The sequence below is a fragment of the Panulirus ornatus genome, chromosome 2 (assembly GCF_036320965.1).
Source record: "Panulirus ornatus isolate Po-2019 chromosome 2, ASM3632096v1, whole genome shotgun sequence".
NCBI classification, from domain to species: domain Eukaryota; kingdom Metazoa; phylum Arthropoda; class Malacostraca; order Decapoda; family Palinuridae; genus Panulirus; species Panulirus ornatus.
Genome location: NC_092225.1, coordinates 27673943 through 27688204, shown reverse-complemented (window position 1 = coordinate 27688204; position 14262 = coordinate 27673943). Strand labels below are relative to the sequence as shown.

The 14262-nt window shown below is 44.3% G+C and overlaps 1 protein-coding gene across 6 annotated transcripts in view; it reads right to left on the bottom strand.

The window, feature by feature from the left end:
• LOC139754944 (PTB domain-containing adapter protein ced-6-like) overlaps positions 1–14262 on the bottom strand; it is an 81801-nt gene that overhangs the window by 29503 nt on the left and 38036 nt on the right. For 4 of the 6 annotated variants that reach the window (XM_071672775.1, XM_071672793.1, XM_071672783.1 and 1 more), the window contains one exon: positions 11881–11975. In XM_071672775.1, the coding sequence (XP_071528876.1) occupies positions 11881–11953 (73 nt within the window). In that variant the 5' untranslated portion in view covers positions 11954–11975. Of the gene's footprint in view, positions 1–2062; positions 2131–3608; positions 5574–11880; positions 11976–14262 lie in introns of those variants that run through there. The other 2 variants (XM_071672803.1, XM_071672809.1) reach the window with 2 other exon arrangements.

Genomic DNA, 14262 nt, shown 5'->3' with positions numbered 1-14262 from the left:
ACAACACACAATACTTCTATTGTCTGACACTAGTGGTATGACACTCTTACTGTATGACACTGGTAATATAACAATGTTGCTGCCACAAACTGTTGGTATAACATGCTGTTACTATCTGACACTTGTGGTATAACATGCTGTTACTGTCTGGCACTGGAGGTATGAAATGCTGTTTCTGTCTGACACTAGTGGTATATGCTGTTAATGTCTGAAACAGGTGGTGTGATGCTGTCATTAACACCGGTGGCACTAGTGGTATGACATGCTATAACGTTACTGTCTGACACTAGTGGCATAACACGTTAGTCTGGTACTGGTGGTGCGACACTCTTACTGTCCGACACTAGTGGCATGACACGGTTACCGACGGTCATTCGTGGTATGACAAGCTCTTGCTGTCTGGCAACAGTGGTATGATAGAGTTAACGTCAGACACTGCCGGTACGACAAGCTTTTACTGTCTACCAACGGTGGTATGACATGCTACCACTGTCTGACCCTGGTGGTATGACATGCTACTGCTGTCTGACACGTGGTATAACATGCTACTACTAACACTGGTGGTATGACATGCTACTGTCTGAAACTGGAGGTATGACATGCTATTACTGTCTGACACTGGTGGTATGACATGCACCTACAGTCTGACCCTGGTGGTATGACATGCTCCTACTGTCTGACACGTGGTATAACATGCTATTACTGTCTGACACTGGTGGTATGACATGCTCCTACTGTCTGAAACTGGTGGTATGACATGCTTTACTGTCTTGACACTGGTGGTATATGCTATTACTGTCTACCACGGACGGTACGAGAAGCTGTTACTGTCCTGCGACAGTGAATGGGGGAATGCTATCACCACAATGTCAAGCGTCCTGGTGATTGCCCAAGGTTGTCATGAATCACCATCATGAACCGGCTCCTAAGGCACAAGCCTGCTACACTGAGCGCCTCACGTAACACCAATTAGAGTCGGTTTACATTACATCTTGTTCTTAGGTGGTGGTCGACGTTTAAGATAAAAAAAACAGAGCAGTTTTACTCTCAATGACTGCGTCAGAAAACAACACAAAAACCAGCTGACGACAGAAAACTGAAAGACAACAAAGGAAGTTAGCGATATCAGTGCCTATGTTACGATAAACACGAGGACGTCGTGACAAGCAAGCCTGAGCAGCATTATGACTGGTGGCTGCAACAATCGCGTATCATCATGGTGTTATCTCACAACAATGAGGGCATGGCGAGGGGGGTTGCTATCTTAGCAGAGAAAGGAAAGCAGAGAAATGGAGGGAGAGGTGGTAGAGTACAGTGCGGGGTATTATCAGCGGGCGGGTGCACCAGCTGACCTGCCCGCCCCCCACCACTGTCACCATCCAGACTTCCTCCCCAGTTCGTGTCACAATGACTCACACAAGGTCCCCCCAGACGTACATATAAACAACGCACTCTCACCAATCAATCTCATGTTAATATCAGTGACTCTGTTCCTCAGATCGTCATGTCACTATACCTACAATGATGTGGCGTACTCCCTGTCACAACATGCATGGAAGACAACATAACACACTATAAGGCGCAATAATTACCAAAAATGTCATCCTCCTGGGCCGGAAACTCACTATCGCTAAATATTAGAAACAATATGGCCAGCCCAGTGCAAAACTTCAATAGCTAAGTGAAACAAACGTCTACGGCAGTTTTAAAACCACTTCACAGCATATATTTCTGGAACCCCCATTTTCTCCATCCAACCTTTCTCCTTCCTTTGCAATATGACAAAAAGCTGCGAGAACATTCTGTGGCAACCATTAACCAGGCTCAAATTAAACAAGCTCCTGTCACATATAACGAACTAATGGGCTTCCCTTATTATCTTTTTCGTTCTTTCAACAATTTCGCGGAACCGCTGGGTTGCAGGGAACCCCGGTCGAAAAACACTGGTGTACTACATTTCCTACTGTACATAACCAGCCATGATGTGGAAGATATATAGGAACGCCATCAGAAACAGCATGACGAATCGGATGCATGAATCACAGAATGACCGCAGACCTACCCGTAGAGAGAGACGACCTTACAAAATCAAAGGGAGGGTAAGGCATGCACTGAAGGGGTCACTTATCCCTCCACACCACGATATGCCAGCACATATGTGGGTCAGTAATGTCCCTCTGCACCAAGATATGGCAGCACGCTAAAAAAAAGCCAGATGTGTTATTCCACACCAGGGGATGGCAGCATAATAAAGGTCAGTACTGTCCTTCCACACCAACAGATGGCAGCATACTAAGGCCAGCACTGTCCATCCACACCATCAAATGGCAGCATACTAAAGCCAGTACTGGCCTTAAACATTAACCGATGGCAGCATAATAAAGGCCCGTAACTGTCCCTCCACACCAACAGATGGCAGCATACTAAGGCCAGCAATGTCCCTCCACACCAACAGATGGCAGCATACTAAGGCCAGTACTGGCCTTAAACATTAACCGATGGCAGCATAATAAAGCCCAGTACCGGCCTTAAACATTAACCGATGGCAGCATAATAAAGGCCAGTACTGTCCTTCCATACCGTGGGATGGCAGCATACTAAAGGCCGGTACTTTTCTTTTACATCAAGAGACGGCAGCATACTAAAGGCTAGTACTGTCCTTCCAAACCAAGAGATGCCAGCACAATAGAGCAGCAAACAGCATTACACGACAGCAGTGGCTATAGTGTGCCGTGCCTGCTAGGGGACGGGCTTAGTCATGGTCACGTGGAGCCGTAAATGACACCAACGCCAGGGTACATTACAAGCACTTTATCGGCTGGAGAACCACATCTCACACATCCTCGGAAGTTTCGTTCCTCACCTCTCAGGCAGGATCATCAACGGACGCGCGCGCCTCTCACCCAATCGGTGGCTCAATCTTCTGGTCGAGGTCAACGACATCCTTTAACTGTAGTTCCCTGATAATGTCTTAAGAGAACATCCAAGGTGTGGGCTAAGACAAAGGAATATTCACGTGGCGCCAGTCACTGGCAGGAAGCACACCACCAACTTGGATACAGGTGAGGGTGCGCCTCGCTTCCCATGGCTGCCCTGACGTGTTACCTCCTCTTAAACCTACCTTAATGTCATGCAACTGTCCGTGTACAGCGGAGCTATACGAGAGTTGTGCTCGCCTACGGTAAAGCTTACGTTAAGGACCACAGATCAGCATGTGATAACCCTGGGACACTGTTTACATTGGTGGGATCTTAACATGAAACCTCTGAATCAAAGTGCAAGTCAGGAGTGAGGCCATAACACCGTCGGGTTACAATGACTAACGTTCCTATAATTTCGCCAGCGGTGTCGGGCGGTGCCTGGCTGTTGTGACCACACACACACACACACACTTCTTACTATTGTTACTATTGTCTCGAGGCGCGGCTGGCTACCTCCCACTCTCTCCTGACTTTTGATCCTGCGGTTTCAGCTTAACGGCGACAAATGAGGTAGAGAAGTAACGACAAAGAAAACGACTAGTTACAGAGGAGGAAAAAGGAATGGAAGACAAGGTGTGAGAGGGAGGCAGAAGGTGAGGTGAGCAAGGAGCACGGAACATGACTTACAGGTTGCTGCAGCCGACGGACCGCTGGTGTCCCGCTCCTTGAGTCGCTGCGTCAACTTCCCCATCCTGTCCTGCTGGATGCTCCGATCTCTACACCTGTACTTCACGTGACACCAGCGTTTCCCCCACAGCTGTACAAATGTCCTTTTTTTAGTACGCAAGTGTCGTGTCCAAGTGTTCCAATGTTAGGTACTGCGTCCTCTGCACCAGGCAACACTCCTGGCTGTGTCCTGACCAAGATGTTTCACCATCACACACCACATACCTCAACAACGTCGAATTCATTCCGTTTAGCACCAACAAAAAATCAACAAAAATCAGACTCCGCTCCTGAAACGTACGTGCGCGCGCACATAAAAACACATACACAAACACACACACACACAGACAATAATCAGTTTGAATAAAACTTCTAATCATTTGGATGACTTTTCCTAAACATTTTGTCTTAAAAAACAAACTTTTGTACATTCTTTTTTAGGATACTATGTGTATGGAAATCTTCCTTCTCAGTTTTTAATTTTCCAAATGAAGGAACAGAGAAGGGGCCAAGTGAGAATTTTCCCTATATATATATATATATATATATATATATATATATATATATATATATATATATATATAGAGAGAGAGAGAGAGAGAGAGAGAGAGAGAGAGAGAGAGAGAGTCTACAGGGCCAAGGCAACTGGCGTGACAGTATAGTGCGTCCATCGGGATGTTAGAACTATTATTTTCTTAAGTCACAGTCCAAATATAGGGCTTCTCTAACGTTAGGAGGATATGCGAAGATAATTTCATGGCTTCCCACAATTTGTTCATTATTACACACGACGTTTCACCTTCACCTTTCGGATGAAAGTTGGTTACAAGTAAACAAGTAAACTAGATTTAGTCTGACGCAGGAAATGGGGCTGGTACCGTATTATGTCACAGGTGGGTAGCTTATAAGGCAAGATAGGTGTGGGAGAATGGGTGGTGAGGAATTCAGCAAGGGTAGGGCAGGGAATATCATAATAATAAAAATATCAATAATAAAAAATTATCATTATTATCATTATTAGTTACTATTTTTAACTAATAGTAATTAGTATTATCATTATTAGTTACTATTTTTAACAGTAATAGTAAAGTGAGGAATACAAAGTTTCATCTGTTATATCCATCGCCCAGGGGATGTCCTATATCTACAAATAACTCACGTTCAGGCTGAATGTAATTAAAAACAAAAAACCGGAAATGCTAAAAGTGGAAAACATCGAAGTCCATGACGACGCTGATCACGTATCTCAGTGTCGTCCCGCGGTACGAGTCGAGACTTGATAACGTGCGACAAGCAGCTGTATTCAAAAGCAGAGCAGAGCCTGCGCTGGGCATGTGTGAGTGAGGCACTACGCGTGGGACGTGCCGGCTCTTCTCTTAACGTGGGTGATTCCCAATAATGTAGCGGTGGAACGAACCTGCCACTCCTAAACCCCAGCCATATACGACAAGGACACCCAATTTTAAACCCATGTTTGCATCTCAACGTAACCAACACTTCCATCTAAATAAAACCAACCTTTACCCCGAGATTTACTAGTACCTATACCAACACACAAGCGCAACGAAATTGAACACATTTACACCTAACATTATTCAGCACTTACAACGCCCAACTTGACCTAACTCACACACCTGCAACTATGACCTAACTCACACACCTGCAACTAAACACAATCAACATGACACTCAAAGTAACGCTTTAACAGCTGTAGCTAAACATTACTTGTACCTAAACATAATCAACAATTTCATCTTGACTTAAACATTACAATCACATGTACCTAACTTCAATATACACACGTCCAAAAATTTACAAGAACAGAGCCAAAACTTGTACCTAACTTTACCCAACACCAACACCCGAACATAACACGATTCTGTCTTGTATCACACGCTCTAAAAAAAAAAAAAAAAAAAAAAAAAAAAAAAAAAAAAACTTAAAACTTGGTAAATAAATAACTCTCGTACAATAAATAAATTCACACAAACATAAAAAAAAAACATTTGTACGAAACCAAAATTGTACATAAACTTGAAATAAAAAAAACTAGGCGATTACAAAACTTTCCTTTGTCTCGAACAAAGGGCTAAATTTATCACAAAATATTCACGATAAAATTGAAAACAACTGATGATGGTCACTGTGCAACAATAGGAAACTCGTGGTTTTCAAGTCCCTTCCCTTATGCCCAAAAGTAAGTACCCTTATCTTTTGTTCATACAATGCTTCCTACCCTTTGATGCTCTCTGCACGGAAGTATCGCGGTATTCGATTCTAAAGTAAAATACTTTTGGTGGGGGAATAACTCGTTCTTATCCACAACAACAGCCAGATTTGATAACGTTTCACTACAATACCTGTATACTATAATATATATATATATATATATATATATATATATATATATATATATATATATATATATATATATATATGCCATCTGCGTTTGCGAGGTAGAGTTAAGAACAGAGGACTGAGCCTTTGAGGGAATATCCTCACTTGGCCCCCTTCTCTGTTCCTTCTTTTGGTAAAAAGAAAAAAATCAACAGGTAACCACATTTTCCGACATATATACTCGACTGGCATAATACACTGGACTTCTAAAAACAACTATGCAAACCGTAATCCACCTATCATATGATAAGCGAATACTAGCTATAATCAACACTGCCAACACATTCAACATCAGACTTCCAAGCACCAACACTCAACAGATACACTCAGCTACAGGATCAACACTCGCGTCAACAATAACACCCAAATGTCAATATATATCTAGCAACAACAGACACTTGTGTCAATACTAACACTCATATGTTAGCAGATACACTCAGCAGTGACATGCGTGTAAAGACACTCAACTGTCAACATACACTTATGTGTAACTTTAACAATCGTGTTAATATTAACATAACTGTCTCTGGCCAGCACTAAAAAGCAAACAACTTTGTAGTGATGGGAATACTCAAATGTCAACACAATATTAACAAAGATGGTGAACTTAGCTCTAGTACTGTCAAACATTACTGCGAACACAAGCCACACAATCAAGATACTCTCGCGTCAACGGATGCACTCAACTCTTAACAGTAACTCTCAAGGGTCAACAGGTACTCCCAACCGTTAACATATATAGTCATCAGGAAAGGCGTATTGCAACTCATAAAAGAGTACAAAATATAATCTGAGACAAGCTCGTAAAGCAGCAGATTATTCTGACGTTATCTACAGCAAAGTGTGTTCGGTTGGGGGGTGTGGGTGTGGGGGATGATGGAGAACAGTGCACCACAGTGAATTATCCGGGTGGGTGGTAGAGCAACAAGTGCTACCAATCAGCGGGTGCGAGCGAGGCAACACTAACAACCACACCAACCAAGGCAATTCTGCGACTAAATAGTAACATCGTCGTCGCCAGACCAGCGCGGCCGTCAGCCTCCAGGACAGCCACCCCATCGACGTTACCCATACACATTATAGAGACCATTAATTACACCTATGTTACCATGGGGTAGCTTTTATAGGTTATATCTTGACACACCCTGGGTCAGCTTATATTTGTACTATGGTCTTAAAGTTTAGTTTGGAGGTGGACGGCCCGCGTGCTGGGAAAGATGGAGTGTTGGCAAGCCTGTCGGCTGGATGTTACCGACATCTCCCAAACTTTCTCATATACCGTCTGGTTCCCACGTCCGCTGATCTCCACCTCGCTACGAAACCCCAACTGATACCTGAATCCAGGTACTACTGGGGGTCAGTTCGGGACGCATACCATGGAACACCGAGAAAGTAAAAGACAGGCAGAAACAGCTTGCGACAACATGGCACAAGCCGCCTCCACCGCGGGCACATTGCATTACAACCCACGTCCGAGAACAGTAAGAATTACTTCCCCGTGCAAGCTGGAGAACCAGTGGGAATCAGGCGACTCAGTCCCCTCGGCAGGTTAACGCTAGAGGTTAGAGTAAGCTATGAGGGAGTGTGATATCCATCCTAAATGGATGGTGTTGTAGAGGCCACGGGCCAAGCCAATGTGGGAGGGGCGCCGCAGTAATCCCGCCTTATGGCACTGAGCACATGGTCCACAACGGCCCGTTGCGCCACGCACCCCCGTCATTCTACCCGACACAGTTCCGCCCCCCAGTTCACGCATGATCTTGGGTGTAATATTCGCCGATGTGGGAGTTTACATGTTTCATAAAGAGCTAATGAGACGTGCAGATGTTACCAATGCAGAAACCCCCTCCTTCCCACCAAGTGTCGGACAGACTTCACGAAACCTCTTACCAACACACAAACGTTTATAGTCGGATATATTTCTTTGACCTGAGCGTTCTGAACAGTTCACGTGAGGAGAGCAGGACAGCCAAAATTCAGTGTACGTGTCAACACACCATTATAAAAACTATGTTATCTTTATGGGAAACACCTATTAACAAGACAGTCACTTAACAATATATCATAGTTACCTTTAAATTCTATGCTCAGTGCTGTTGTCGAGGAATCACTATATATCAATGTCCATGAACGTGAAGTTCTACTACCATCAATTTAAAAACACGTATTCCTGCCAACTCTAAACAATGGTATTGCTGACACCACGATATATTACTGTAAACACAAAACCATCAATGTAATTGCTAGTAACAATAACACAGTACTACCGACTTCAAAATGTCAGTAAATGTCATCATAACTGGTGTTACTGTCAACACCGTCAAGTGTTACTGTCAACACCATACTGTCCAGTGTTACTGTCAACACCATACTGTTGAGATAGCCAGCACCAAATTCAGTGTTAGTCAACACCCTACAGTTGTGTTACTGTAACCACCATAGTCAGTGTCACCGTCAACACCCTACAGTTGTGTTACTGTAAGCACCATAGTCAGTGTCACCGTCAACACCATACAGTTGTGTTACTGTAAGCACCAGTGTCACCGTCAACACCATACAGTTGTGTTACTGTAAGCACCAGTGTCACCGTCAACACCATACAGTTGTGTTACTGTCAGCACCAGTGTCACCGTCAACACCATACAGTTGTGTTACTGTCAGCACCAGTGTTACCGTCAACACTACACAGTTGTGTTACTGTTAGCACCAGTGTCACCGTCAACACCATACAGTTGTGTTACTGTCAGCACCAGTGTTACCGTCAACACCATACAGTTGTGTTACTGTCAGCACCAGTGTCACCGTCAACACCATACAGTTGTGTTACTGTCAGCACCAGTGTTACCGTCAACACTACACAGTTGTGTTACTGTCAGCACCAGTGTCACCGTCAACACCATACAGTTGTGTTACTGTCAGCACCAGTGTTACCGTCAACACCATACAGTTGTGTTACTGTCAGCACCAGTGTCACCGTCAACACCATACAGTTGTGTTACTGTCAGCACCAGTGTTACCGTCAACACCATACAGTTGTGTTACTGTCAGCACCAGTGTCACCGTCAACACCATACAGTTGTGTTACTGTAAGCACCAGTGTCACCGTCAACACCATACAGTTGTGTTACTGTCAGCACCAGTGTCACCGTCAACACCATACAGTTGTGTTACTGTAAGCACCAGTGTCACCGTCAACACCATACAGTTGTGTTACTGTAAGCACCAGTGTCACCGTCAACACCTTACAGTTGTGTTACTGTCAGCACCAGTGTTACCGTCAACACCATACAGTTGTGTTACTGTAAGCACCAGTGTCACCGTCAACACCATACAGTTGTGTTACTGTAAGCACCAGTGTGACCGTCAACACCATACAGTTGTGTTACTGTCAGCACTTGAGGATTGGCTGTCATGTTACCTCATCCTTCCCTCGAGCAGCTCAGCTGAGGAATTCTTTTCCCTATTACGTCTTACCCTCTTCGTGCAGCCTCTCTTCCTTCATGTGCCGGCTCTACAAACACTTGCGGAGTCCTAAATATCGACTGACTCTCTCTCTCACTTCTTTACCCAAGATGGCCTTGACTGGGGCATATTGTTTTTTCATGATAGCTGAGACGGCACGGGCCCTAATCAAGGTCATTTCATTTACACTATATATATATATATATATATATATATATATATATATATATATATATATATATATATATATATACACCAGCCTGGGCTATGTACCCATTTTATCGACCAACCTCTACGGATAGATTAACAGCTGGGCTGGCTGTGGATCGACTGCCGTAACCAGAATTCGAACCTAAGCTCTCGACTCTAGGCGGCTATTCAATGTACCATGGTCAGCAACGCAAACCGCTGCACCTCGTGTGTGTGTGTGTGTGTGTGTGTGTGTGTGTGTATGGTGGGGTGAAGGTCCTGGGCACAATGCAAGAGATCAGGTGTATCGGGCATGGAAAAGCACTCCTTCCTCCGACTCGCCATTCAGCATTTGTCACTTCCCGTAATCATGACACTAACCGTGAGGCAAAGCTTTCCTTTATTCGACAGAAGCGCCATAACCTCTCCTCGTCATCCACTGCTCGGTATTTCTGGTCTTGAGCTATGGGCATCGCTAACAACTTCTCTCGCTCTACCTTTCCTTCACTTTTTCCGTTCTGCCGGGACTCTAGCTGTCTCTCCCGTTGACAAAGCAACTCTCTTTGGCTCCCGTTTCTCTCTAACGCCACCTTGGATGACTCTAGCATTCCTTCACCCCCAGATGCTTCTCTCACTAATGCTATGCCCCTTACCGTCATCTCTTTTCGAACTGTCCAAAAAAGCGCTTCTCTCTCTGTGAACACAAGCAAGGCTTATGGTCCTGATGGCATCCATCCCCGTGTGCTGCGTATGCCTCTGTACTTGCCCCTGCGCTTGCTCGTCTGTTGCATTTCTGTTTTCTAAAACCGGAACTTTTGCTTGTTCTCGGAAGCGTGCGTTGGAAAATCCCATCCCTGGGAAGGGTGACCGTTCTAACCTCTCTAACTATCGTCCTGCTGCGTTGACATCGACCATTTCCAAAGTCTTTGAATCCCCTTTTCAAGTCGCATATCCTCACACAACTTGTGAGCCACGATCTTCTTTCTTGATCACCAGTATGGTGGCTTCCGTAAAGCGAGATCCACTGGTGACATTCTTTCCTATCTCACTATTAATATCTGGTCATCATCCATGAAAGATTATGGGGTATCCGTTGCAGTTGCCCTTCATATGTTTAAAGCTTTGGACAGTGTGTGTGTGTGTGTGTGTGTGTGTGTGAATCAGGGGCAGGCAGAGTCAGCCTGCTTGTGGTTACACTGCAAGTGAAAGTAACCTTTAGTTAGGCTGTATCATTGTCTGTTGACAAAAGGGGGAGCCCCAGTTTCGCCGAGGAACCTCTCGAACCCCAAAGCAGTCCCACCAAGTACCTGCCACTGGGAATAATAGCATCTGAGCCTTCAAACTGCGCAAGAGCCTCTTCTGAGAGAGAGAGACAGGGGGATCCCGGGGTTATATAATAACAATCTTAGTATACGCCTACGCATCCTAAAACACTGACCACGCCACCCATGCTGTACGCCATTATACGAATAGGTTAAACGATGAATATAAGAGAAGAAAGTAAGGATGGGTACCGACCAATGGGTATCAAAATAAAAAACACTGAGTCTGGCTTCACGCAGCCGGCATCTCAACAACAAAGGATCCTACATCACTCTTGGGCTGCTGCCGACTTTGACCGAGCGTGCTGACCTCTGTGGCTGGCTGAGGCCATGCTGACCTCTGCGGCTGGCTGAGGCCATGCTGACCTCTGTGGCTGGCTGAGGCCGTGCTGACCTCTATGGCTGGATGAGGCCATGCTGACCTCTGTGGCTGGCTGAGGCCATGCTGACCTCTGTGGCTGGCTGAGGCCGCGCTGACCTCTGTGGCAGGCTGAGGCCGTGCTGACCTCTATGGCAGGCTGAGGCCATGCTGACCTCTGTGGCTGGCTGAGGCCATGCTGACCTCTGTGGCTGGCTGAGGCCATGCTGACCTCTGTGGCAGGCTGAGGCCATGCTGACCTCAGTGGCTGTCTCTGTCTGGTTGAAGGGAGGTAGCCCAGTGATGGGTGGTCACTGAGATGTGGCAAAAAGAAAATAAAAAGAGCAGTGCTTCCTCACCGGGAACAGTGAGAGATGGGAGGACCCTCCCAATCACTCTCTTATGAAATACTCCACTGATCATCTCCTTATGCTCGGGGAGGCAGACCTCAGGAGAGAGAGAGAGAGAGAGAGAGAGAGAGAGAGAGAGAGAGAGAGAGACTCACCATTTTTGGCATTGTTGTTTTTGTTGTTGTTCTTGTTGTTGCTCCACCTTAGAAGGCCGGAGTTCTTCATCATTCTGGTCTGCCCATTCAACACTCTGGAACACAAAAGGCAGTGGTTAGCAAGAGTGTAAAAGCATATGATCAATATACCCTGTAATGGAAGCAAATTGTCAATAATAAAAAAAAAGTGGTAAATCATCCTACGAACTTAAGACAAAATACACACAAGAAATGTAATACGTGTCGAATACATCAGCACCAAATCATCACAAGTCATCAAAAGCATAAGTCAGCATACAGCATAACACGTGAATGGGTCATACAGCATAACACGTGAATGGGTCATACAGCATAACACGTGAATGGGTCATACAGCATAACACGTGAATGGGTCATACAGCATAACACGTGAATGGGTCATACAGCATAACACGTGAATGGGTCATACAGCATAACACGTGAATGGGTCATACAGCATAACACGTGAATGGGTCATACAGCATAACACGTGAATGGGTCATACAGCATAACACGTGAATGGGTCATACAGCATAACACGTGAATGGGTCATACAGCATAACACGTGAATGGGTCATACAGCATAACACGTGAATGGGTCATACAGCATAACACGTGAATGGGTCATACAGCATAACACGTGAATGGGTCATACAGCATAACACGTGAATGGGTCATACAGCATAACTCGTGAATGGGTCATACAGCATAACACGTGAATGGGTCATACAGCATAACTCGTGAATGGGTCATACACCATAACACGTGAATGGATCATACAGCATAACTCGTGAATGGATCATACAGCATAACTCGTGAATGGGTCAACATTCACCAACAGGTGAAGGTATCAATACTTCTATCAAACATGAATGTGTGTCCAGCAAAATACAGATTTCTCAATCTTGGTTGTCCTCGTCTTGGCTCTCTCTCTCTTTTAATTCTCTGTGCCTCTTTAGGTGCGGTGACCAAACTTGAGAAGAGTACTCTAGTTTTGGCCGACAGTAGCATGAAAACAGCTTACTGAATAAATAAATAAATAAATATATGTATATATATATATATATATATATATATATATATATATATATATATATATATATATATATATATATATATAAATATATATATATATCTTTTTCTTTCTTTCAAACTATTCGCCATTTCCCGCATTAGCGAGGTAGCGTTAAGAACAGAGGACTGGGCCTTTGAGGGAATACCCTCACCTGGCCCAATTCTCTGTTCCTTCTTTTGGAAAATTAAAAAAAAAACGAGAGGGGAGGATTTCCAGCCCCCCGCTCCCTCCCTTTTAGTCGCCTTCTACGACACGCAGGGAATACGTGGGAAGTACTCTTAATCCCCTATCCCCAGGGATATATATATATATATATATATATATATATATATATATATATATATATATATATATATATATATATTTATTTATTCATTTATTTATCATCCCTGGGGATAGGGGAGAAAGAATACTTCCCACGTTTTCCCTGCGTGTCGTAGAAGGCGACTAAAAGGGAAGGGAGCGGGGGGCTGGAAATCCTCCCCTCTCGTTTTTTTTTTTCTTTCTTTTTTAATTTTCCAAAAGAAGGAACAGAGAAGGGGGCCAGGTGAGGATATTCCCTCAAAGGCCCAGTCCTCTGTTCTTAACGCTACCTCGCTATCGCGGGAAATGGCGAATAGTATGAAAAAAAAAAAAAATATATATATATATATATATATATATATATATATATATATATATATATATATATATATTAAAGCATTCTTTCACTATGTCCCGTCCTTATTACTGTACATTTACTTGGGCTGAGTTTCATCAGCCATATATCAAACTACTTCTGGAGTTTGTTACGATCCCTTTGTAAACTGATGCATTCCTCCTCACTCTGGACGTTCCTCGTGGCCTTGGTATCATCAGCAAACATATTCAGGCAGGAGTCTAATGCTTCTGGCTAGTCACTCTCGTAGACCTTGGCATCACAGGCAAACATGTTCAGGAAGGAGTTCAGTGCCTCTGTCAAGTCATTCTCACAGATCAAGAAGAGCAATGACCCCAGAACAGAGGCCTGTAACACGCCACTGGTCATCTCAACCCATTTCGAGGCAGGTCCTCTAACACGCGTCGTGGTTCTCTTCCACTTAGACAATCCTCTGTTCCCTGAAAGAGTATCCACTTTAATCTTATCCTACAACTTCTTTCCTAGTCTCCTACGTGGCAGTGTCAAAGGCTTTCCGGCTGTCCAGACATAACAGTCCACCCAGCCTTTTTCTTTAAGTCTAAAATGGACCTCTCACACTCTCTCTCTCTCCATGAGACCTATGAGGATCATCGTAGGTGACTTCCTTTCT